The sequence below is a fragment of the Rhincodon typus genome, chromosome 8 (genome assembly GCF_021869965.1).
Source record: "Rhincodon typus isolate 14 chromosome 8, sRhiTyp1.1, whole genome shotgun sequence".
Lineage (NCBI taxonomy): Eukaryota > Metazoa > Chordata > Chondrichthyes > Orectolobiformes > Rhincodontidae > Rhincodon > Rhincodon typus.
Window position 1 is genome coordinate 14,979,764 of NC_063339.1, and position 27,802 is coordinate 15,007,565.

The 27,802-nt window shown below is 42.3% G+C and overlaps 1 protein-coding gene across 1 annotated transcript in view; it reads right to left on the bottom strand.

The window, feature by feature from the left end:
• The window catches only part of LOC109910783 (prospero homeobox protein 1-like), a 56,766-nt gene that overhangs the window by 3,808 nt on the left and 25,156 nt on the right, over positions 1-27,802 (bottom strand). Inside the window, exon 2 of the mRNA XM_048600037.1 lies at positions 19,609-19,803. Coding sequence (XP_048455994.1) covers positions 19,609-19,803 — 195 coding nt within the window. The remainder of the gene's footprint in view (positions 1-19,608; positions 19,804-27,802) is intronic.

The following is a 27,802-nucleotide window of genomic DNA, read 5'->3' on the forward strand; positions in this document are numbered from 1 at the left end:
AGAGGAGCAGGAAAGTTGACGTTTCGGGTCAGGACCCTTCTTCATAAAGTGTTTCTTTTCCTGGTTACTATCCAGTGACTGGTGCTGGAGGTCTATTTAGATATTGTGGAGGACAGGATTACAATTGTGATGATATATGTTGTCAGATATGTGGCTTTTGGGGCTTTTTCATGAAAAATGGCTACCTGTATTAGCTATGGGAATGGAAAGACTCAGGAAATAAAAGTGACTTTCTTATTCTTTTGACCTCCTCCCGCACTGTCCTAGCTGAGAGAGTGAACACAGACATATGATCCATTCACAGGGAATTACCAATATTGCACCAGCAAGAGAATGCATGCACTTTGGTGTACTGCATAGTACATAGTGCAAATAGTAAATCTATATCTTTGATATAGTGGGTTGATGAAATAATTGACTTAGATGTCTAATCACAGCACTTTTTAAAAATTCTGATTACAGCATGTGGTGGTCAATCATTTTGTGTGAGTCTGTTTACAATTGCTGATCATTGTGCTTATTTGCTTAAGTCTGGGTGAGGACTCAGAAAAGAAAACAAGCTGTAGAAAGAAATGGAAGCCAGAGCTGGAGTATGAAATAGACATTTCACAGCACTGAATAAAACCTGTTATTCACATAGAACCTGGCATCATCCCTTCATTTGAGATATTCAGAGCGTAAGAGACTGAGGGGGGATCTTATAGAAGTGTATAAGATCATCAGAGGCATGGATAGGGTTAATGCACTCAGTCTTTTTCCCAGGGTTGGAGAATCGAGGACTAGATGGCAATAGTTTAAGGTAAGAGGGGAAAGAATACATGGGAACCTAAGGGGCAAAGTGTTTACACAGAGGGTGGTACGCATATGGAATGAGCTGCCAGCGGAAGTGGTCGAGGCAGGTACATTAACAACATTTAAAAGGCATTTGGACAAATACATGGATAGGAAATGTTCAGAAGGATATGGGCCAAATGCATGGAAATGGGTTTAGTGTGGATGGGCATTTTGGTTGGTTTGGGCCGAAGGGCCTGTCTCCATGCTGTAGGACTCTACGACTCTCCGTATAAAATATACAACTCAACAGACATGCTAACTGTTAGAAATGACGATAGAAATGAAGCCAGACTTGGAAAACATGTTTCCATGGTTCACACCCTTCCATATCTCTATCTATGTCTGATGAGATCAGGATTCAACAAATATTTCCAGTATTCCTCCTTTCCAGCCGCTAAGCAGAAGATACAACATAGCAGCCTCAAGATTGAAGTTCTTCTGTCTCTGCACAGGGAGGTATATGTGGGCAGGTGGTAACAGCGCACAAATAGGGATCTCAAAACCACGTCATGGTTTTAATTATATTAATGCTGTCAGCGCTGATCATTGAGCCAAGATGAAATCACATGACCAGAAGCTATAAGGACTCCAAGCAGTGTGATGCTAGATTAAGGATGTGTACATAAGTTGCTTTGTAACTGCAAGTTATCGCTTTTTATATCCAATAAATTTGTTTGAGATTTTCAAGTAAATTCATCCTATGCTACTTGCCAATCCAGTGTCAGCATGGTAATTCAGTGTTCAGTAACACAATATAAGATTACGACACCTTGATTCATGATGACTTGTGTTAAAACAAGAAGGTGGTGATGCAAACTTGAAAATCACAGGGAAAAGCAGCAGGGACCCCAGAAAAAAAACACCACTGTATGATACCAGACGCAATGGGCCAAAGGGCCTCTTTCCAAGTTGTAAAGATGACTCTATGACTCTAGGACTAGTACCAAAATGGTCACCCCAGCCACTTAGAGAAGATTAACAAATCAAATAAAAATGCAGGAATTCCACTGGACATGGAAGTAGACACTGTGGAAATCAAGATGGAAGGTATCAACAGCAGCTCAGTGGTTAGCACTGCTGCCTCAAAATGACAGGGCCCCAGGTTTGATTCCAGCCTTGGATGACTGTCTGTGTGGAGTTCGCACATTCTCCCTGTGTCTGCGTGCGTTTCCTCTGGTTGCTCCGGTTTCCTCCCACAGTCCAAAGATGTACAAGTTAGGTGGGTTGGCCATGCTAAATTGCCCATAATGTCCAGGGATGTGCAGACTAGGTGGATTACCATGGCAAATGCAGGGATACAGGGGTAGGAAGGGAGTGGATCTGGATGGGATGCTCTTTGGAGGATCGGCATGGATTCGATGGACCGAATGGCCCACTTCCACACTGTAAGGATTCTATGATTCTATATGCTTAAGGTCAATTTGATAAATTTTGGTCAGTGCATACGCAAACAACTTGGGCAAAACAGCTAATGATCCATCACTCAAGGCACTTTGGAAAATCATCAGAGAAGGGTGGCCTGACACAATAAAAGATGTGTGGAAAAATGCTTTTGACCATACAAAAATAAATTATGTATGTCAAGAGGCATAATTTTTACAGCGGGTAACCCGAGTTTTCCAGGACATATTGTCACCACTGCAAGAAAGACATATGGACATTGAGCAAACAAGAGGCTTGGTATGGGATATTGTATATTGGCCAGGGATCAACAATGACATTGAGAAAATGGTGAGGATGTTCGAGGCATGACAGAATCACCATCCGCAATAATACAAAGAATCTGCACTCATGAGATTGTGTTAGTCTCTTGGTCCAAAATTGCTTTACTCATCATATTGGCGCCAATTTTCTTCTGCTCTCCATCTACTTTTCACATTTTCAATTGTGAATCCGTTAAAGGAAATTTCAAGTGCATCTGTGACTGAACATTACAGTCTATTCAGTATATCTGAACAGATCATATCTACAACAGGCCACAGTATACAGGCAGTTTCTTTGTTGATATGTGCAATAACTGTGCCATAAACCATGTGATAGTCTTACTACATTATCCTAGATCCAACCGTCTCACTGGGCAAATAGTTTGTACATTAAAGCAATTATCATGAAGTGGACGATGACAAAACAGGATCTTCACATTGTTTTGATACATTAAGGCATACGCCTCTGGATACAGACTTACCATCACCGGCAAAGAACATGTTTTGAAGACAAGTTAGGACAATCCTGCTAAGCCATAACCTGTCCAAGTTCCCAGCAATGTAAGACAAACTTATTGAAAAATAAGGGAGGATAAAGATGATGCATGACTAACACGCAGGTATGGAACTGCCTAATCTGCATACAGGCCAGAAAGTCATACATCCTGTGCAAGGAGCCTGGTTACCCACAGAGGTATTCAAAATGTGCAGTAAGCCTAGTTCCTATCAAGTAAGAAAGCCTAATGGAGCAAAGTTAAGAGGAAACTGAAGGAACTGTATAATGCTCCAGCTGCATGATTGGATAATTAAGGTGTGGAAGATTACCATGCCAACAGCCAATAACAATGACACACAAGAAATCAACTCACATACAAGTGGGAATCAACCAAGTCAAAAACTCCAGAAGGTTATCCAATCTCAAGACCTGATACATTTGTCAAATCTAATTATTCAGACCCTTATACTCTAAAACTGATACATTTTATAGTTCTTATGGCTGTATAAATAGATTTGAAACTACCAATCAGTTGATTAAAATGCAATACATGCATGTCCCTGCAAAACTGAAGGATAGGAATGGCAAGATCCAAGAACCATGGATGACAAAGGAATTTGTAAACTTAAGTCAAAAGGAAAAGGGAAGCATACGATAGGTCTAGGCAGCTACAAACTGACAAAGCCCTTGAGGAGTATAGAGAAATTAGGAAGGAACTTAAACGTGGAATTAGGAAGGCAAAAAGGGGCCATGAAATGTCTTCAGCAAACATGGTCAAGGAGAATCCCAAGGCTTTTTATGCATATAGTAGAAGAAACAGGGTAGCAAGGGAAAGAGTAGGTCCCCTCAAGGACAAAGGAGGGAAGTTGTGCGTGGAGCCACAGGAAGTCGAAGAGATCCTTAATAAGTACTTTGTATTGGTATTCATCGAGGAGAAGGACATGAGTGATGTTGAGGTCAGGGATGTGTGTGTGAATACTCTAGAGAATGTCAGTATATTAAAGAAGGAAGTTTTGGGTATCCTAAATTGCATTAGGGTAGACAAGTCCCCAGGGCCGGATGAGATCTATCCCAGGTTACTGTGAGAGGCAAGGGAAGAAACAGCTGGGGCATTAGCAGATGTCTTCACATCCTCCTTGACCACAGGCGAGGTTCCAGAGGACTGGAGATTAGGCAATGTTGTTCCCTTGTTTAAGAAAGGAAGCAGGGATAATCCGGGAAATTATAGGCCGGTGAGCCTGACGTCTGTGGTAGGGAAGCTATTGGAAAAGATATATGCACATTTGGAAGAAAATGGGCTAGTTAGCAACAGGCAGCATGGTTTTGTGCGGGCATGGTCATATCTCACCAACCTGTTTGAATTTTTTGAAGAGGCGACAAAGATAATTGATGAGGATGTAGTTTATATGGACTTTAGTAAGGCATTTGATAAGCTCCCACATGGCAGATTGGTACAAAAACTAAATTCACATGGGATTTGGGGTGGGCTGGCTAGATGGATAGAAAACTGGCTTGGTCATAGAAGACAGAGGGTAGTAGTGGAAGGGTGTTTTTTAAAATGGAGACCAGTAACTAGTGGTGTTCCATGGGGATTAGTCTTAGGTCCTCTGTTGTTTGTACCATATACAAATGAGCAGGAGGAAAATGTGGCTAGTCTGATGAGTAAGTTTGCAGATGACACAAAGATTGATGGAGTTGCTGATAGTGCTGACGATTGTGAAAGGATACAACAGGATATAGACAGATTTGTGACTTGGGTGCAGAAATGGCAGATGGAGTTTAATCCAGACAAGTGCGAGGTGGTACAGTTTGGAGGATCAAATTTAGATGTGAATTATATTATAAATGGCAGACAGATCTGGGCGTGCAGGTCCACAGTTCCGTGAAAGTGGCAACACAGGTGAATAAGAAGGCATATGGTATGCTTGCATTCATTGGCTGGGGCATGGAGTACAAGCGTTGGCAAAACATGTTAGGCCGCATTTGGAGTATTGTGTGCAGTTTTGATTGCCACATTACCAGAAGGAAGTGGAAGCTTCGGAGAGAGTGCAGAGAAGGTTCACCAGGATGTTGCCCGGTCTCGAGGGAATTGGCTATGAGGAAAGGTTAAAAAGACTAGGATTGTTTTCACTGGAAAGACGACAGCTGAGAGGAGACCTGATAGAGGTCTACGAAATTATGAGAGACATAGATAGAGCAGATAGTCAGAGGCTTTTTCCCAGGGTCGAAGTTTCAATTTACAAGGGGGCACGGGTTCAAGGTGAGAGGGCAAAAGTTTAAGGGAGATGTGCGAAGAAAGTGGTAGAGAGTGGTAGGGGCCTGGAATGAACTGCCAGAGCAGGTGGTGGAAGCAGGCACATTGGTGACATTTAAGAGACATCTGGATGGTTACATGAATGGGGAGGGAATAGAGGGATATGGACTGAATAAGGGCAGAAGGTTTGTCTTTTAGTTTAGTCATGGCATGATGATCAGCACAGGCTTGACGGGCCTGTCCCTGTGCTGTACTTCTCTACAATGTTCTATTGTACGTATATTTTCACTTTATTGCATGTAATTTTATCTTGGAAATAAAGGGAATGCTGTGTTGCTGCTTTAAGATCAATGCTAATGAATCAAAATGAACACATGACTAGCAGGTATGAGGAGTCCAAGTAACTACACGTCAGACTTATCATAGTGCTTGCTAAGTAAACTTGTTTGAGATTTTACCAATTGGAGTAGTAATTCTATGTTAAGGAACACAACACAAGAATATGGCACCAATATCTTCTGCCAAAGAGACCTAAAATACACACAAAATAAAATGTAACATTGCCAACATTTGCAATCTGAACAAAATGAATAAATGTTGGACATACATAACAAGTTAACCTCTGAAAGAGGAAGAACAGGCTGCAGCATATGTCATGGCCCTAGATCCCATTTTTTCTGATCATTAAAGATTTCATCCAGATGGCTAACTTCCTTGACCAACAATCGATATCCTTTACATTTTCAGCATGTTTCCTTTGTATCATGTTGGAGATAGGGTTCTGAATCCCTACTGTGTCATCTCCGCCCTTACCTTGTCTTCCCCAATAGAAGCTCCAATATGTGCATTGCTGTAAATGTTAGTGAGGACTGAATTGAGTTGCTCAAAAATCAGAATGGTGATCATAATGTATGTAATATATAATATATGTTATAAAGTATAATGCTTGACATGTAGGCAGTTCACCAAGCTGCTTGCTCACTTAAAAGATTTCTGCCTGTTGTCCTTGTTAACCAGGCTGTCGATTGGCTCAGTCTATCAGTGCATCAAAATCTTAACATCTTCATACTTTTAAAAATTAGCCTCATGTTTAAATAGGGAAGTAAATGTGCCTGGTGCTGAGAATTAATCTTACCTATGAAACAGTAAGGAATGGAAAAGAGCGGGTTCCAAGGTTTTTAGGTCCCACACTGGAGGTTTTATGGAGAGGATAAGAGGTGTCATGGGTCTGCAAGGTGCCCTCCAGAAATATAGTCAAAAGGCAGTTGGAGAAGATAGCCATGAAAGTCAATGCCGAGCCTCAAGCCACAAGTACTTGGATGCAGTGCTACCAAGAAGTCTAGGGATTTCCTATCAGTGATCAAGATCAGTGAATTCACCTTCAACTGCTATGTCCAACTGTATCACCACCCTCAGAAACTGTTCAATTCACTAAATCTCCTGGAGGTTCTCCTCCAATTCACAGACGATCCTGATGTAGAATTATATCCCTACTGTGTCAAAATCCTGCTCCTTCTTCCCTAACAGAACTGCGAATGTACCTACTTGACATGGTCCAATTAAGTATGGGCAGTAAACAGCTTTGCCAACAACACTCACATCCTGAGGATGAATTAAATAAACATTGTTGATTTACCAGCAATCTTTACGTATCAGGATTCATTACTAACATCCATAGCTTCACCTCTTCCTCACATATTTCCTATTATTGCAAGCCTCACATCCACATCTCACACTGCCAACTAACTGTTTAACCACATCATCAAAACTGGTTGCATAATACTCACTGACATACATCCAGAGTAAGGTGGTGATGCACGTAGGCACCACATCGGCAGTCAGAAATGTTCAAAAGGGGACAGTTACACCTGCAGGTCCTAAATCCCAAGAAGAGGGGAGGGAGAGGTAGGGGAATAAGTTGGCCATTACTAAAATGTACCTATATCCAGCAGAACAGCTGCAACCCAACACGACAGTCTCTCTATACCTAACATTCTTTCAGAAATCCCATTTCTCACTATCTCTACTGATTTACAATCTGCAGATAGTGTAAGCATGCACTTGTTAATTTTCTGCTCCCCTCACCACAAACCTAGTTCTGCGCCTTTCTCCTTTCTCTACCTGTGAACTGTAATCTGGCAGGGAAGAGGAGGAGCACCAATGAAAGAATGATGAAGAAGACACAGGATGCATCAAGTTCCACAGTCATAGTCACCAGCTCAGATACTGACACTGATTGAGAGAGATTAGAGGTGGGATCTGCAAATGGTAAGACACAGAGTGTGAGTGCAGTGCAGCCAGGGTAGGAGGAAGAATGTTGCAGGTGCCACCTTACTAGATGCTGAGATGGCACAAGGGTGCAGCAGATTTAGATCATGCAGCCAACAGAAGAAGGCTGATGGGTATGTACAATGAAATGATTGGTGTATGCCAAAAAGTCGGTATTCAATATCAAGAAACACTGAAATATTAAACACCAACTTAGCATAGGACTTTGTACAAATTATGGAGCTCATCCTTTCCAACATTGAAGTAGTGGGCAACTGTGTTTGCACACTTGTGAACCCAACCATCATGCAACATCTGATGGCCAATGTCTCAGCTTCCATTATAGCCCAAGAACCAGATATCCAACATCTGGGTGTGATAAATGGAAGGTCAGACTGTCCACAGACACGGTAAGTTTACTGCCACGGAAGCTGCTACTGCTGTGAACCTGAGTGTTCAAATGGACTTCCAAGGTGTTAGCCCAGAAATCTAGCCCTCCCAATAGATCACTAGGATTGTTGTTGCACCACCACAGTTGCTGACTTGTCATCTCTTAACACGCATGTTCCCATCTCTGCCACTCTTTGATGTTGCCTATCAGTCACTGTCAAGGTGTAGATCTTTTGGTGTTTAGGGAATTGAGGATGTGTTTACTGATATTGTGGTCCATTTATCTCTTACGGACAACCCAGGCAGATAGTGGCTTTCTAGGTTGTCTTTGTTTTTCCCTCTCTCTCTTCTTCCTCCCTTTCCCCTCTCCCCTATACTTCTCTTAATATGTTGCTTATTGAATAGCTGATGAGAAGAACTGCCCTCTCAGAATGATGAACTTTTCCATCACATTTCATGTTGTGACATGGATTTCACTGCTGTACATTGTGTGTCTGGATCGAGCACCAGATCACAAACCATGTCACTGACAGGTAACCTTTGTTGGCTGGGAGCCACTCTGGTTTGCCATGCAGCTCAAATATTGGTGGCACAGCAGATTACTGCAGGCAATGGCATCATGACCTCTGCCAGCATATTGAACATTGATTTACTGCCTGTGGTTGCGTACCAGCTCAATGTTGGAGTAGAATCTGTTTTTGCTTCCAGTATATGCCAGGTTTGAGAGATGGCAACCACAATACAGTGCAGTCAATAGCATCCTCCCCTACTGAGGACACCTGCAATTGTAGCAAAGTGCTTGCTTGCTATGCCTGCTACTTTCTAGCAAAAGGCAATGAAATCAGAGAATACATGCACTGGTATTCATATAGGATCTTGAACTACTTCAAGACACATCCTAAAACACTTGCTACCCAATTAAGAACTTTCAAGTCCAGTCCCTGAGCTGTTATAATGTGAGCAATATGACAGCTAGTTTACGCATAACAAGGTCCTATAGCAATGTGAAAATAATGAAATAGTCTGTGCTTGTTACTATGTTGCATAAGAGATAAACATTGGGCAGAACACTCATGACACTTCCCTTCTCTACTTCAAAACGGCACCATGGGATCTCTTACCTGGGAAGACAGACAAGGACTTGGTTTAACATCTCATCTGAAAGAAGGCACTGCCAACAGTACAGCATTCTGTCAGTAATGCACTGGAATGTCAGCCAAGGTCTTTATGATCAAAAATCTTGAGAGGGACTCAAACCCAACATTTTCTAATTCAGAGCCAAGAGCGTGATCAAATGAGCCAAAGCTGCCACATGCAGTTAAACATAATAAAAACCAAAAGAACTGCGGATGCTGTAAATCAGGAACAAAAACAGAAATTACTGGAAAAGCTCAGCAGGTCTGGCAGCATTTGTGAAGGAAAAAACAGAGTTTATGTTTCGAGTTCTGAGGAAGGGTCACCGAACCCGAAACTTTAACACTGTTTTTTTCCTTCACAGGTCTGCCAGACCTGCTGAGCTTTTCCAGCAACTTTGTTTTTGTGCAATTAAACATAGTTTGCGCTCCTTGAATAGATGAGACCCTCTGTGTCTGTCCTTACACAACAGTGGATGGAAACAGCAACATGATACAATTGTCACCAGTTCCAATGTCAAGGGATCTCCAGCCAGATAAGTGGTCATTGCCGTAGTCACTTTCACAGCCACTGACTATGTAATCTTTGTTGTGGCCGAAGGGTACAGTTGTGGTTGCATTAAGTAGTAGAGGGCTTCTTTCCTAAAGTACAGCTGCCTCACACATTGTTCATCAGTAATGTGCAGCTGGAGAATTCCTCCCTCGACATTTTGTAGGTTGAGTCTTGTGGCCAGGAGAAAGTCCCCCCCACCCCCACCAACTCTCCCCCCCCCCCGCTTTAAACACTCTTGGTAATGAAGTCGTGGGGGAATCCTTCCTGCTATTTAATATGCTCAGCTGTGCTAAATTGCAAGAGGAGATTAACCGTTGTGTTAAATTCACCTGACTTGTACATTCACGACTGAGGACTGCCTGCTCTGCATATCAAGAGGCAATTAGTTGCACCATACTACAATCCCTCACCGAGATAATGTCCAGCATGATTCATGGCAAAAGTATGTGAATGCTCATCCCATGCCATTTTAGTCCTCAACCATCACCCACAATGTCCAGACAACTGGTGCTACAGAATCCAGTTTTGCACCCAGTCTCTCTCAGCTTTTACAAAGCAGTGCCTGGGAATGGAATGTCTTAGCGTTGACATAAGCAAACACTGCTAATCTCTGCCTGCAACCTTCCCACTGTAAGAATGCACAGAATCATTTCTCAGGATCCTGAGCCAATCCTGGTTTCAGCCTCACTCAAGCGTGTGGATTACTTAATCCTGGGTTGTTTTAGTGTGATCGTGTATCTTCCGATTCCCACACTTTGCTTGATGAGTATATTGTGGTGAGTTACCTGCAATGGACCTGACATCAGACAGAAATGCATCAGAAGTGATTCTCATCATTGAAAATAAGAAGGATAACATGAAATTTGAGAGAGGGAAGATACTTTGATATTGGAGGTATAACATTCCAACTCTCAAATAACCCTTGGCATAACCCTCATAGCATTTAGATCGATGTCTCGGCAATGCAAGTGCACAAGGCTAGGGGCAAAGTGCTGGAAAATGGGATTAGAATAGTCAGGTGGTTGTTTATTCATGGCTCAGATGTGATGGATTGAAGGGACTTCTTTTGTGCTGTGGACCTCTGTGGCTCAACGAATGTTGATTTGTGAAGAGATGAGGAAAGGATGGATATTCTGGTGTTTGTCTGCCAATAAATGCAGCTTACCTGCTAGGAACCTTTCAGAGTTGCCTGGCTTAGGAAGTGGCAAGAAGACAAAGTGGGTTTGAGGAATAATTATAGCACCACAAAGTGAAGTTAATCTACAAACGATCTTCAATTAAACTGTATTGTTCATGAGAAGACTCTTGTTCAGATGTTCCCCATGGAGGCAGAAGGAAGAATTGGAAAGAAATAGGAATATCATTGTTAGATTGATGCTGCATACTTACTAGGCCTGAACCAAAGAGCAGCAAACGCCATTCACTATAACACAGGTGAACCCGCCCCACAATATAATGGAGGTGCTTGGGATTGAGAACAATTGCAAGGCTGAAGCAGAGAAACAGAGAACTGTTACACCCCCATACTTAAACAGATCAGTTATTTCTCATAATGGTACATTAAATATGTGAAATTGTTTAAAAAAAATTTGGCCTCCTAATTCAATTTCAGATCAATTGGAATGTTTGAAAAGGGATCTCCAACTCTCCTGACAGCAAAACGTAAAGCAATGTAATCAATGAGATTTACTGTGCCAGCAGATCAGAAATCATGACTTGTCAGTGAGTAGATGCAGGAGAATCAGTGAACCTGCCTAATAGTGAAAGTCAACGGGTCAGGATTGAGCCTGAATTCCAACAGTCACTTATCAGCATCACACAAGTGAAACTAGACACTCAATGAGGCACCAAGCTCTGGTCTTTGGTGAAACCACCTGCAGGCATTTCTTCAAGCCACTCACCATTCTGACTTGAAAATATAACACTGTTCCTTCAGTGTGCATGGGTCAAAACCCTGGAACCCGAACAACATTGAGGGCCTGTCTACACCAAATGAACTGAAGCAGTTCACCACTACCTTCAAGTATAATCATGGATATTGGCCCAGCAACAAAACCAATATCCCATTATTGAACTTTTTTTAAAAATGAACTTGTGAGATGTAATATCTGCAGGAGAGAACTTGACATATAAAATGTTTAATTGCTTGCAATGAACATGATTTCCTCTGGGAAACAACTCCATAAACAGAGGAAGACATAGCTAAGGACCAAAGCAGTCAGATTGCTGGCAGATGCAATTCAATGTTGGAGAAATCTGAACTCATACACTGTAGAAGCAAGAAAGGAGAAAGGAAATATACTTCAAATCAAGTACAGCAGCAGAGGGAATTTAATGTGTTGATGCACAGATTTCTGAAGGTAAAAGCATGAGTAGTTAAGGTTAGATAAAAGACAAATGGGATCTTGGGTTTTGTACCTAGAGACAGGATTGGCAGCTCAACATTCCAGGGTACAGAAGTTTTTAGGCACAATAGAGGAGGAAGTAGAAGAAGTGGGGCATTGCATTATTGATAAAGGATACCACCACTGCAGTATTAAAGAAGAAAGTCCCAGAAGGGTCTTCAAATGAGGCCACCTGGGTAGAACTTCCAGTAAGATGGCGGTGGAGTAGGGCTTCTGAGCCCAGGGCACGTCCACTCCATTTGCTTTTTTCCTTTCTTTTCTTTTTTTTCTCTCTTTTCTTCTTTTTTTCTCTCTTTTATTTTACCTACCTCATGTTGAAGAGCTCGACTGGGGCAACATTTGCAAGTGTGCTCAGCGTGGACTCGATTGGGCCCAGTGTGGACACACAGCGGCTTCTGCATCGATGAGGAAGACCTAGCGCCAACTCATGGCTGCTGCGGCAGAGGTGAATTTGGGTTCCCAGTGCCATCTGTGTCCCTGTGCAGATTCATGGCGTTGGTGGCGGCGGAGGATTTGGGTCCAGTACGAGACCTGACGGCATCAATGGCGGCTGCATCAGCTGGTTAGGCCTGAAGAGGTCACATGGCGGCAGCGGAGTAGAGTTTGGGTCAGTGTGGTCATGAGCAGTATCAGTGGCATCTGAATTGGGTAAGGTCCAGCGAGGACTAATAGTGGCGAGGGCATCAGTTGAGGCGAGATGGCGCCAAAACCATGGAGACTTTTGTTCTAGTGTCGGCAGCGCAACGGAGGAGATTCGTTCCTGGCCAGTAGGCCCATGGCTCATGGTAGAGCATTTAACAAGAAGGACTGAAAAGTTGAACGCTTTTTCTTCATCTCTTTATTTTTCTGTTTTTATATTCAATGTTTTGGTTTATTTTTCTGTGTTTTAAGATGGCGCCAGAGAGTGGATACACTACACAACACATCTCTGTATTTTGTAACAAAATACAGATGACGATAAATAAATCAAATTAAGAAATCAAATAAGCTCAGAAACAAAAAAGGGGCAGTTACTTTACTGGGATTACAGGTTAGGCTTTCCAACAGTCAGATGGAGATAGAGGAGCAGATATGTATGCAAATCACAGAAAGGTGTGAGAGAAACAGGGTTATAATTGTAGGAAACTTCAACTTTGTTTTCATAGAATCCATACAGTGTAGAAACAGGCCCTTCGGCCCAATAAGTCCATACCGACCCTTTGAGCATCCCACCGAGACCCATCTCCCTATAATGCACCTAATCTACACATCCCTGAACACTATGGGCAATTTAGCCTGGCCAATCCACCCAGCCTGCACATCTTCAGGCTGTGGGAGGAAACCGGTACACCCAGGGGAAACCGACACAGACACAGGGAGAACGTTCAAACTCCACACAGACAGTCACCTGAGGATGGAATTGAACCCGGGTTCCTGGTGCTGTGAGGCAGCAGTGCTAACCACTGAGCCACTGTGCCGCCCCAAACTTTGCTGACATTAACTGCCTTAGCGTGAAGGGATTAAATGGGGTGGGATTTTTAAAGTGCATCCTGAGAGCTTTTGTACCAGTGGAGAGCTACCTGTACTAGAGATGGGGCAGTGCTAGACCGAATCCTACTGAGTGAAGCTGGTCAAGCAGTTGAGGTTTCATTGGGCGAGCATTTTGGGAACAGTAACTCCACATTTCAAAATTATTATGGAAAGGGATAAGGATAGCGCAGAAGTTAAGCAGCTAAATTGGGAGTAAGGCTGATTACAACACCATTAGACAAGATCAAGTAAACATTCATAGGAGCAGCTACTTGCAGGTAAGTCTAAATTTGGCAAGTAGCATAGTGAGAATTCAGGGCCAATGTGTTCCTCTTAAGGGCAGCTGGTGTAGGGGACAGGATTTTCAGTTCTTGGATCATCAGGATCTCTTCTGGGGTAGAGGTGACCTGTACAAGAGGGACAGGTTGCACTTGAACCAGAGGGAGTCCAATATCCTTGCGGGCAGATTTAGCTAGTGTTACCCAGGAGGGTTTAAGCTTGTTGAGCAGGGGGTTGGGACTCTGAATAAGAGAGGGGCCATTGAGAAATCAGGGGAAAATACATTAGCTATCATGAGCAAATTTACTGTTCAGGGATAGCCAGGGGCACAGTAAAGCGAGGGAAAAAACTTCAAGTTTGAAGTGCATTTATTTTAATGCATGAGGCCTGACTGGTAAGGCAGATGAGCCCACAGCATGGATTGACTCTGGGGACTGGGATATTGTAGACATAACAGAAACATGGCTGAGAGAAGGGCAGGACTGGCAGCTCAATGTTCCTGGATACAGATGCTACAGGCGTGACAGAAGTACAAGTAAGTGAGGAGGGGGAGCTTCCCTTTTGAAAAGGGGGGACATAACAACAGTGCTTAGAGAGGATATTCTTAAGGTGTCATCAAATGAGGCCATATGGTTAGAAATTAGAAACAAGAAGGGGATGGTCACTCTGTGAGGATTGTATTATAGATCCCCAAATAGCCAGCGGGTCCTAGAGGAGCAGATATGTAGAGAGACTGTAGGAATAATACGTAGGTATTGGTTGGAGATTTTAATTTGCCCTGTATTTATTGGGCCACCCAGGTTGTAAAAGGCCCGGACCAGGTGGAATTTATTCAAATGTGTCCAAGAAATTTTCCTAAATCACTATGTAGAGGGCTCTACCTGGGAGGGTACAATACTGGACCTCTTCTTAGGAAACGAGGTCGGGCAAGTGATTGAAGTGTCAGTTGGAGAGCACTTTGGGTCCAATGACCATAACTCTCTTAGTTTTAACATTGTTATGGAAAATACAGGACAGGTCCACAGGTTAAGGTGCTCAACTGGAGCCAATTTTGGCGCCATTAGGCAGGATCTAGGAGAGGTCGATTGGATGAGTCTGTTTTAAAGAAAAAGAACAACTAGCAAATGGGAGGCTTTTAAAAGTGTGAATCAAGAGGCCAGGGACAGTATGTCCCCATTACAGTGAAGGGAAAAGCCGGCAGGTTTAGGGATCCCTGGCTGAACAGGGATATCGAGGTTCTGGCCAGGAAAAAGAAGAAGGCATACATTGGGTTTAAGCTATTGGGCTGAAGTGAATCCTTAGATTACTACAAAAAGTGTAGGAGCACACCTAAGAGGGAAATCAGAAGAGCAAAAAGATGGTATGAGATGGATCTGGCAGATAAGGTTAAAGATAATCACAAGAGGTTCTATAGCTATATTAAGAGTAAAAGGGTGGCTAGGGAGAGAATAGGTCCCCTTAAAGATCAGCATGACAGTCTATGTGTGGAGCCACAAGAGATAGGGGAGATTTTTAATGAATATTTCTCCTCAGTGTTTACTCAGGACAGAATCATGGACACTAAGGAAATAAGGGAAACAAGTGGAGATGTTTTCAACTGCATAATATTACCAGAGAGGAGGTGTTTGCAGCCTTAAAGTGCATTAAATTCCCTGGACCTGATCAAGTCCAGATGTTGTGGGAGGTTAGGGAAGAAGTTGCAGAGGCCCTTGCAGAGATTTTTGCTTCATCTTTAGCTACTGGTGAAGTTCTGAAAGACTGGAGGGTGGCTAATGTTGTTCCATTGTTTAAGAAACGTAGCAAAGACAAGCCAGGGAACTACTGAGCCAGTGAGCCTGACATCAGTGGTAGGCAAGTTATTGGAGAGGATACTGGGGGACAGAACCAACATTTGGATAGTCAAGGTCTGGTTAGGGATAGTGAGTGTGGATTTGTGTGCAGGAAGTCATGTCTGACAAATCTTTTAGAGTTTTTTGAAGAGGTAACCAAGAAGATAGATGAGGGTAAGGCAATGGATGTTGTCTATATAGACTTTAGTTGTTTCGCAGACTGGAGGCCTGTGACTACTGGTGTGCCACAGGGTCAGTGCTGGGACCTTTGTTATTTTGTTATTTACATAAATGATCTGGATGTGAATGTACAAGGCATGAATAGTAAGTTTGCAGATGATACATAATTAGGAGGTATCGTTGATAGCGAGGAAGGTTACCATAAATTACAGAGGGGCCTTGATCAAACAGGGCTGAGGATTGGCAAATGCAATTCAACGTAGGTAAGTATGACGTGTGGCACTTTGGAAAGTCAAATCAAGGTAGCACTTGTACAGTAACTGGTAAGGTCCTGAGGGTGTTGTGGAATAGAGGGACCTAGGAATACAAGTACATTGTTTACTGAAGGCGGCGTCACAGGTAGACAGGGTGGTGAAGAAGGCATTTAGCATGCTGGCCTTCATCGGTCAAGGTATTGAATATAGGAGTTGGGATGTTATGTTACAGTTGTATAAGTCATTGGTGAGGCTGCACTTGGAGTATTGTGTACATTTTGGTCACCCTTTTATAGGAAAGACATAGTTAAACTGGATAGTGGGCAAAGAAGATTTGTGAGAATGTTGCCAGGACTAGTAGCCTGAGATATAGGGAGAGGTTGGCCAGGAGAGGACTTTATTCACAACAAAAACAAAGTTGCTGGAAAAGCTCAGCAGCTCTGGCGGCATCTGTGAAGGCGAAAACAGAGTTAACGTTTTGGGTCCGGTGACCCTTCCTCAGAATTGATGGCGGCTGGGAAAACGTCAGTTTATATGCAGAAAATAGGGAGGTTGGTGGGGTAGGGAGTAAACGATAGGATAGAGCCCAAACAGAGAGAAAGACAGTTGGACAGACAAAGGAGTTGCTAACGATATAGGACTTTATTCCTTGGAATGTAGGAGAATGCAGGGTGACCTTATTGAGGTGTATAAAATCATGAGGGGTATAGATAGGATGAAAACATATAGTCTTTTTCCCAGGGATGGGGAGTTGAAAACTAGAGAGCAGAGGTTTAAGGTGAGTGGGGATAGATTTCAGAAGGACCTGAGGGGCAATTTCTGCACACAGAGAGTGGTGCATATATGGAATTGGCTGCTGGAGAAAGTGGTTGAGGCAGATACAATAGCTACATTTAAAAAGCATTTGGAAAGTTAAATGGATGGGAAGGGTTTAGAGGGATATGGACCAAATGCAGACAATTGGAATTAGCTGAGCGGGCACCATGGTCAGCATGGAGTAGTTTGGGCTGAAGGGCCTGCTTCCATGCTGCATATTCTATGACTTTTTGTGAGGAAGAGACCTCCGTGACTCCTTGCATGTAGAAATGATTTCTAATACCTTTCCTGACTGGCCTGGTTATAATTCTTAGACTATGCCTCTTTGTTCTAGATCTTAAACTAGTAGAAATAGTTTATCTTTAGTTACTTCCCTGTTAATATCCTTTCAACCTCAATTAAATCACCCCTTAACCTTCTAAATTCCAGAGAATAAAGCCTAATTTGTCTAATCTTCTCATAACTAAACCCCTGAAGTCCAGGTATCGTCCTTGTAAACCTGCATTGAACTCCCGCCAGTGCCAAAGCATTCTTCCTAAGGTGTGGTGCCCAGGTCTACTCATAGTATTTTAAGTGGGGTCTAACTAGCGTTTTGTATATACTGCAGCATAACCTTTGTTTCCTTACATGTTGGCTCTTTAGATATTCCATTAGCCTTCTTGACTATTTTCTGTACCTGTTTGTGGCATTTTAAGGAGTTCTACACCTGAACCTTCAAATCTGGCTGGAAATTCACTGCATTTAACTTTGTGCCTTGTAAAAACATCTTGATTTTTTAAAATATGAAATGGATGACCTCATACTTGCTTATTTCAAAATCTATCTACAATAGCTTGCCCATTCACCTAGTTCCTTTGTGACTAAAGATATTGATGAGGGTAGTGCAGTTGATGTGGTTTACATGGACTTCAGTAAGGCCTTTGACAAGGCTTCACATGTAAGACCCACTGAGAAGAGTACATGGGATACAAGGCAAGTTGGCAAACTGAATGCAAAATTGGCTTACAAATAGGCTACTGATGGAAAACTGTGTGCAGTTCTGGTCGTCTCATTATTGGAAGGATGTGATTGCACTAGAAGGGGTGCAGAGGAGATTCATCAGGATGTTGACTTGGATGAAAAGTCTCAGTTACGATGCGAGACTGGAAAGGTTGGGTTTGTTTTCCTTGGAGCAGAAGAAGCTGAAGGGAATATCGGGGTTGAGGTATATAAAATTATGAGAGGCATAGACAGAGTCGATCTTCTATGTTTCTATAGGTATAGCACTTGGGGCGAATGGGATCAAAGGTTATGGGAAGAAAGCAGGATTAGGCTGTTGAGTTGGATGACCAGCCATGATAGTGATGAATGGCGGAGCAGTCTCAAAGGGCTAAATGGCCTCATCCTGCTCCTATCTTCTATGTTTCTAATCTCTTCCCATGGCAGATGTGTCTAAGTCTAGACAGCATAAGTTTAAGGTAAAGAGCAAATGATTCAGAGGAGATCTGAGGGAATTTTTTTTTCCACTCAGAGGGTGGTAGATATATGAAACATGCCACCTGAGAGGGTGGCGGAGGCAGGTACTCTTGCAACATTTCAAAAGTATCTGGATAAGTACTTAAAATCAGGGCATGGTAGGCTATGGACCAAATGCAGGTAAATGGGATTAGTGTAGTTTGGTGTTTGTTGACCAGCATGGGCATGATGGGCTAAAGGATGTGTTTGTACGCTTTTTGACTCTATGACAAATTGTACAAGATTGTGGTGGGATGTATTGTGCACTGTTTTAAACACCCCATTTATAGGTTGGTCTAAAAATAATTAAAATGGTGCAGCACCAATTGGCTCAGAGGTAAGCAGGAATGAGAGGTTATAGTGTTGGAAAATTTGGATAAAATAAGACTGAGAATCTTAAGAGGTATCTAATATAGATTTTTGAGACTGTTAAAGGTCTAATAAGATAAATGATGATACTGGTTGGTTTGATGCTAAGACATTTAAGGTAATCACAAAAGAGATTAGAAAAAAATGTTTATTTACACTAAATTTAATTAGCTCTTGATATGAAATCAATATGTTCTTTAAGGAAGAATGCTAGAAAGTTGCTTGAAAAGAAGTAAAGGGAATAAGCAAGAGACACACAAGAACAGAAGCTTGTGGAGAAACTCAGTAGCATCTGCAGAGAGAAAACAGAGTTATCTAGGCCCGAAACATCAGCTTCCTGCTCCTCTGATGCTGCTTGGCCTGCTGTGTTCATCTAGCTCTACACCTTGTTATCTCAGATTCTCCAGTATCTGCAGTTCCTGCTATCTCTGAGTTAAAGTCAAATCCAGTGACCCTTCTTCAGAACTCAGTTTTGACCCTCAGTTCTGAAGAAGGGTCACTAGACTTGTAACATTAACTCCGTTTTCTCTTCACAGATGCTGTTGTTTCTCTAACAATTTTTATCTTTGTGTGTTTCAGATCTCCAGCATCTGCAGTTCTTTGTTTTGTTTTATGAATGAACTGGAGAATTGGATTGCATCCAAATGGGGAAACACTAGTACACATTGATGGGACCAATGGCTTATTTCTTTGCTGACACGTCAAATGATCTTATGCTTTATCCACAGGTTACTGGATTTATATGTGGATATATACGGATTGCAGGATGGTGAAGTGGAGTACAATCATCTAATAAATATCTATAGAGATAGAAGACTTCAAAGTGGATGGAAATGACTGACCTGAAAATCATTGGCTTTATTGTAGTGCATGTTGAGTGCACGGTAAAGTTCGGAGTCTCTGTTGACTTTTAGATCATTGGCATTGGTTATGCCATCATTTACAGCCTGTCGGGCAAATTTCTCCATCTGGATATAGTAAAACTCTCGAAAATTGCTGAACCATTTGATGAGCTGTGACGTGATGCATCTGTTAAACTGGTGGTGAAACAAATTAATGGGGAGTTGATCATTATAAATCAGGTCTGTCTCTGCATCACCTAATACATCCTTATTTTTTTAAAAATCATATATCAATGAACTTATTAAAAATATATAAATGATGACAAAGACAGTATTAAATATCTGATAACGATTCCCGAATTGCACAAGTAGGCATTTATCACATGCTTAATGAATTATATATTATGTTTAATCAGAGATGTACTTAAAACCATACAGATAGTTGCTTGGTGGTACTGGACTTGGCAGTTTTGCTGATACAGGGACGAGCTGTTGTACATTTTCACCTTGGATACATCAGGACAGCCACAGAAATACCAAATTTCAAAGGAAACAACAGTTTAGAGGCATAAGAAACATGGCGCTGATAGATGACAGGTGGACTCTAATTTGGTCAAGGTGTTGCCATGGAAAACACACAAGCTTTGGTCTAATTGAAAAAGGTACAATCCATGGACAAAGGCCTTTTTCCTGCTGAGGACCAGTCCCTGCATATCAATACCTGTAGCTTCTTGCACCCATTGGTATACCAGCTTGCAAACCCAACTGATAATCTTCAAAGATAGTAGGAACTGCAGATGCTGATGAAGGGTCTAGGGCCGAAACGTCAGCCTTCCTGCTCCTATGATGCTGCTTGGCCTGCTGTGTTCATCCAGCTCTACACCTTGTTATCTCTGATAATCTTCAACTGGTTTTTAATCTAATTCTTAACACACACAGGATTGTTCAGCAAATGCTGCGTAATATTTGAATCCCATCTAATGCTGAACACCATATTCCAATTTTGACAGCACAGGCTGCTGACAATAATCAATACTACGTTTGTCGTGAACAGTCGAAAGGATATGCTATTTGATATGATCCACCAGTCAGTAGAATGTATGGGTTGCATATCTAGCACTGCACCGGCACTGTAGTTTGTATACCCCATACTTACTTGTGTGGTAGGTAGAACATTTTTTTTAGCCAGACAAGCTGTATCTTATTAATGGAGAATAATACTCATTTTATGATTGCATAGTAACAAAGTGTGGCAGTTAGCTTTACCTGTTCCTCAAATTCTTGAGGCATCTTACTATTCTAGGGTAATCTGAGGTAAATTGGACACATTTCAGAACTGCAAGTAACCAACTTAGGCCTGTTTGTGAATTTACATGTGATATGATTGAGCTATAATCTTACTGGCTGCTGCATAGCTATTTTGGCATCAAGTTTATGTGTTAGGGAAACATTTTTGGCCCCTCATAGAAGGTGCTGATAAAGCCAGTCATATCACGCAGGCTCTAGGAATTCCAATTCTGTATATCAACCAGTGAAGAAGGCTTGTTACAGACAATAGTAGACAACTCATTAATGGGTTTCTCAATTAACACATTGTGTAAAGGGACTGCTCCCTTTCAGACTTGAGGTTAATTGAGAGATGAAGCCTATTAAGTGCTACGTGCACTTCCGAAGTTTCACTTACAACTTGTAATTTTGGCTTGAATTTTTGTAATGTTGGACAGCATCTCTAGCTTGGTCAATTTGTCACTGAAGCCTCCATTGTGGAGTACCAGCCCTGTGAAAACACGCAACTGTCTTCAATCAGATTCCTATTTTGTTAATGGGAGCACAGTTTGTGAATTTTATACTTTGCAAGAGATTTAAACCTATTGGAGTTCTTTGGAATGGTAAACATGGACATGAATGTGCATTAAAAGTGAATAAACGCATTGCAGCTGTTCAGCCTTTCAAAGCTGTTGTGCTGTCAAATAGCAAAATATCCTGTTCTTTAAATTTTAACAAATTTTTTTTAAATTCACCCATGGGACGTGGGCACTGCTGTCTGGCCAACATATATTGCCCATCCCTAGTTGGCCTTGAAAAGGTGGTGGTGAGCTGCCTTCTGGAATAACTGCAGTCCATGTGCTGTGGGTTGACCCACAATACCATTAGGGAGGGATTTTGGCCCAGCAACAATGAAGGAATGGTGATATATTTCCAAGTTAGGATGATGAGTGGCTTGGAAGGGAACTTACTGGTGGTGGTGTTCCCTTGTCTCTGCTGCCCTTGTCCTTCTAGATGGAAACAGTCGTGGGTTTGGAAGGTTCTGTCTAAGGATCTTTGGTGAATTTTTGCAGTGCATCTTGTAGGTGGTACACACTGCAACTACTAAGCATGAGAGATGGAGGACATGGATGATTGTGGATGTGGTTCCAATCAAGTGGGCTGCTTTATCCTGGTTGCTGTCAAGCTTCCTGAATATTGTTGGAGCTGCCCTCATCTAGGCAAGTGGGGATATTCCATTACACTCTATCTTGTGCCTTGGACAGGCTTTGGGGAGTCAAGAGGTGACATACTTGGCACAGTGTTCCTAATTCCCGGTTTTGCTCTCATAGCCACTGTGTTTGTGCAGTCAATCCAGTTAAGTTTCTGGTCAATGACCAAAGTTGAGCTTTAAAAAGATCGGGAGCTTGCTGTTTCACTCTGCCTATGTACTTACATAACCCAGAGGGCAGTTTTTAACAGGATTCATGCTACATGCTCACTTCACAACCTAAACTTAACACAGCCAGGGGCTTGTCAGCGCACAATTTGACTGACAGCTCCAAGCGGTTACAAAGACTTTGATATGGGGGTATGAACAAAATACTTGCTATAAAGGATTTGGTTGTTGAAGGAATTTAAGTGTAGTTAATGGGTTTTTAACATTGATCGCAACATTATCATATTTAATTTCAGCATGGGTCCCTGAGGTCTGCCCATGGTGGATATTGTGCAAGTTGGCATAAGGGTGTAAGAGCAAAAGGTGATGGTTAGGAGTATGGGCTGATATAAGGCATAGATGCTACAAAGGGATGTTATTGAATAGTCAGAGAGGCACACATTTAGGTTGGAGCAGGAGAAATCACTAGGCCCTGCAAGCCTGCTCCAATGTTCAATAAGATCCTGGATGATCTGATCACTCCACCACAGCCTACCCCTGTTAATCTTTCATCCTTTGCTTATTAAGAATTGATCTAGTTCTGCTTTTAATATATTATATTATGATATATAGCTGGCTCTATCACTGTTTGAGGAAGACATTTCAAACTACTCAACCATAAAGAAGTTCTCCTCATCTCAATCTTGAATGTTTTTAAGAAGTAACCTCTAGTTCTATATTCTCCTGTTATTCTCCCACAACAAGAAATATCCTTTCCACATGCACACTGTCAAGATCCCTTAGATTCTTATGTTTCAACCATGTTGCACTTTATTCTTCTAAACTCCAGCAGATACAAGCCTAGCCCAGAAACACTATCCTCACTAAGTAATATTGCTCAACCATTCCCCCAACCTGCCTCTAGATATTAGCTTTTACATCCTTAAATGAGGAGGCTAATACAGTATTCAGCACTTCAGATGTGGTCTCACCAATGTCCTGTATATTGGAAGCATAACCTCACTACTTTGTATTAAAGTCCCCTTGCAATAAATGATAACATTCTATTAGCTTTCATTATTACTTGCTGTATCTGAATACTAACATTGTGCAATTCATGTACTAGGACACCCAGATTACACTTCATCTCAGAGTTCTGCAATCAATCACCATTCACATATTTTCGTCCAAAGGTGTGCAGCTTAGGTGGATTGACCATGCTAAATTGCCCTTAGTGTCCAGGGATCTGCAGGCTGGGTGAGTTAGCCATGGGAAATGCAGGGTTACAAGAATAGAATTGGGGAGTGGGTCTGGGTGTGATGCTGTTTGGAGGATCAATGTGGACCCAATGTAGTGAACAGCCTGCTTCCACACCCTGGGGATTCTATGATTCTACCAAAATGGATGATTTCATATTTTCCCCACACTGCACTCCGTTTGCCAGATGTTTTCCCACTCACTTAACATATCCATATCCCTTTACAGTCTCCTTATGTCCTTTTCACAACTCACTTTGCAACCTATCTTTGTGTCATCAGGAAATTTAGCAACCATATCATACCTAATACCATGAGCTTATATTTTCCACCATAACCTTTGATATGGTACTTTATCAAATACCTTCTGTAAATCTAAGTATAGTACTTCCACTGGCTCAACTTTAACCACAGCACATATTACTTTCTCAAAGAACTCCAATAAGTTGGCTAAACATAATTTCCCTTTCACAAAAGGATATTTATCTAGCCTGATTGCTATGAATTTTACTAAGTTCCCCACTATAATGTCTTTAATAATAGCTTCAAACATCTTCCCTATGTCAGATGCTAGTTTCCCGCTTTCTATCTCTGTTATCTTTTGAATAAAGAAATTACATTTGGTATTTCCCAACCTTAATGGAATCCTCCCCAGTCTACAGAATTTTGGAAAATTAAAACCAACACATCAATCTAAAACAAGAACAGAAATTGCTGGAAAATCTTAATAGATCTGGCAGCATCTGTGAGAGAAATTAGAGTTAACATTTCAGGTCCAGTGACCCTTCTTCACAACTGGAGATTTTATCACTTGTTGTGAGGGGTATTCAACAAAGGAGGTTCTTGAGTGTTGTTGGAGCTGCACTGTCCAGACAAGTTGGGAATATTCCATTTCAGTCCTGACTGCGCCTTGTAGATGATTTACAGGCTTTGGGAAGTCAGGAGATGAGTTACTCAGTGCAAGATTCCTGGCTTCTGACCTGTTCTTGTAGCTGCTATACTTATGTGACAAGTCCAATTCAGTTTCTGTCAATGGTAAATCCCAGGATTTTGATAGGGTAAGTTTCAGTGATGGCAATACCGTTGAATATTAAGGGACAATGATAAATGCTGTCTTCTTGGAAACGGCCATTGGCTAGTACTTAGGTAGCATTTATGTTATTTGCCACCTGTCAGTCTAAATTTTCACATCATCTAGATAATGTCACATTCTGACATGGATTGCTTCAGTATCTGGGAGTCACAAACGGTGCTGAACATTGATGATTGCACAATGAACATCCCTACTTCTGACATTTTCATGGAGGGAAAGTTATTGATGAAGTAATTGAAGATCGTTGGGCCTAGGACACTACCCTGAAGAACTCCTGAAGAGATGGCCTGGAGCTGCGATGATTGACCCCTATAAACCACAACCATCTTCCTTTGTGCCTGGCATGACTCCAACCAGTGGAGAGATTTCCCACTAATTCCAGTTTTTGAGGGGTCCTTGATCCACATTTGTTTAAATGTGGTCACTTTCAACTCACCTATGCAATTCAGCCTATTTGTCCAACTTTGGACCAAATGTAATGAGGTCAGGAGCTGAATGGCCCTGGTGGTGTCCAAACTGGGTGTCAGTGAGCAGGTTATTGCTGAGCAACTGCTGCTTGATAGCGCTGTTGATGACACCTTCCCATTACTTTACTGATGACTGAGAGTGGATTGATGGGCCAATTGGCCAGGTTGGATTTGTCCTGCTTTGTGTGAACAGGACAAACTTGGGCAATTTTCCACATGGTTGGATAGATGCCAGGGTTATAGATGCTCTGGAACAGCTTGGCTTGGGGAGTGGCAGGTTTGAAGCACAAGTCTTCAGTACTATTGCTGGAATATTTTCAGGGCCCACGAACTCTGCAGTATCCAGTGTCTTCAACTGTTTCTTGATATCACGTGGATTGAATCGAATTGGCTGAAGACTGGTATCTGTAATGCTGGGGACCAGTGGAGGGGATTGAGATAGATCATCCACTCGGCATTTCTGGCCAAAGGTTGTAGTGAGTGTTGCAGTCTTATCTTTTGCACTGATGTGCTGGGCTCTTCCATCATTGGGGATGGGGACATTTGTGGACCCTCCTTTTCCAGTGAGTTGTTTAATTGTTCACCACCATTCATAACTGGATGTGGCAGGACTGCAGAGCTTAGATCTGATCTGTTGACTCCAGGATCGCTTAGCTCTTATCACTTACTGCTTATGTTGTTTGGCATGCAGATAGTCCTGTTCGGTAGCTTCACCAGGTTGACACCTCAATTTTAGTTCTGCCTGGTGCTGTTCCTGGCATGCCCTCCTGCACTCTTCGTTGAATCAGGGTTGATCGCCTGGCTTGATGGTGATGGTTGAGTGGGGGATAAGGTTGCACATTGTGTTGGAGTGCACATTGTGCACATTGGCTACTGTTGATGGCACACAAACACCTCATGGATGCCCAGGATTGAATTTCTAGATCTGTTTGAAGTTTCTCCCTTTTAGTACAGCGATAGTGCCACACAAGACAAAGATGGATGTTCTCAATGTGAAGGCAGGACTTTTTGTTTCCACAAGGACTGTGCGATGGTCATTCTTACAAACACTTTCATGGACAAATGTGTATACAGCAGGCAGATTGGTGACGATAAGTTCAAGTGTATTTTTCCCTCTTCGTTAGTTTTCTCTTCACATGCCACAGATCCAGTCCTGCAGCAATGTCCTTTAGGACCCAACCAGTGACGGTGCTGCCAAGCCGATCTTGATGATAGACATTGTAGTCCTCCACCCAGAATATATTTTGCACCCTTGCCACCCTCAGTGCATCTTCCAAGTATTAATCAACATGGATGAGGATTAATGAGGATGAGACAAGGGAGATTGCACATGGTAATGAGCAGGAAATTTCCTTGCCCATGTTTGACCTGTTGCCATGGAACTTCATGGATTCGGAGTCAATGTTGAGGACTCCTCAGGCAACTGCGTTCTGACTGTATACCACTGTACCACCACCTCTGCTGCGTCTGTCCTGCTGGTGGGTCAGGACAGAATGGTGTTGTTTGGGATGTTGTGTGCAAGGTGTGCATGAGTATGACCTTGTCAGGTTGTTGATTGACTAGTCTGTGAGACAGTTCTCCCTCTTTTGGCTCAAACCTCTAAATGTTTGTGAGAAGGAATTTGCAGGATCGACAAGACTGTTTCTGCCACTGTTGTCTCTGGTGCCTTGGTTGATGCCTGGTGATCCATCCAGTTTTCATTTCTTTTCTCCTTTCTAGCAGTTGATTCAACTGAGTGGCTTGCTTGGCCATTTCAGGAGGGCGGTTGTAAGTCAGTCACATTGCTGTGGGTCTAGAATCACATATAGGCCAGACCAGGTAAGGATGGCAGTTTGCTTCCCTGAAGGACATTGGTGAAGCTGATGGGTTTTTACCATAGTCACCATTTGATTTGAAATTCCAATTTTGTTTTGAAAAATTGAATTCAAATTCCATCATCTGCTGTGATAAGATTCAAACCAAAGTCCCCAGAACATTACATGGGTCTGTGGATCACTAGTCTAGTAACAATAGCACAAGGCCATCACTTTCCCCTGTAGCAGTGACTAAGTCTCCTTGCTAACATCTGGGGCCTAGTGCCAAAATCTGAAGAATTATTGCACGGATTAGTCAATATATCTTAAAATAATTGTATGTAAGTGTTGTTTACTACCAATGTTGTGGCTGCCTGAGAACTTCAGAATCGGAAAGCACAGCACTGCTTTGTTTCAACTTTCAAGTTACGGTGAATTGTAAAGTGTTCTTTGCTTTTTGGTCGTTTTATTTCATTTTCTAATAGGAGCCCACAGACAGATGTTTTCTGATTGTGGAAAATTCTTCTCTGCTCCCTTGTGACCCAGACTCCCCTGATATCTTGCCCAAAACATGTAATCTTTGCACATGATATGGGACACTGATGGGGGGCTGACTACCCAGCCATGAGGGGTATCACTAAAATTGGTGAACTGCTGTTACTAGAGTGTTGTCAGGCCTCTAGCTTCCACTTCCCCTGGTCTTGCACAGTGATAAGGTAGCCACTTACAGTATTGCTAATGGTTTCAGCCATGGCTCGATTGGCAACTGTCTTTCTTCTGAATCAGAAGGTTGTGGGTTCAAGACCAGCTCCAGAGACATCAACACAACAAGCTAGACTACCATTCCAGCACCATACTGAGTGAGTGCAGCACTGCTGACCATGGTATCTTTTTGTGATCCATCCAGAAAGTAAAACGGGTGAATGAGATATACTCAGCAGGCCAAGCAGCATCATAGGAGC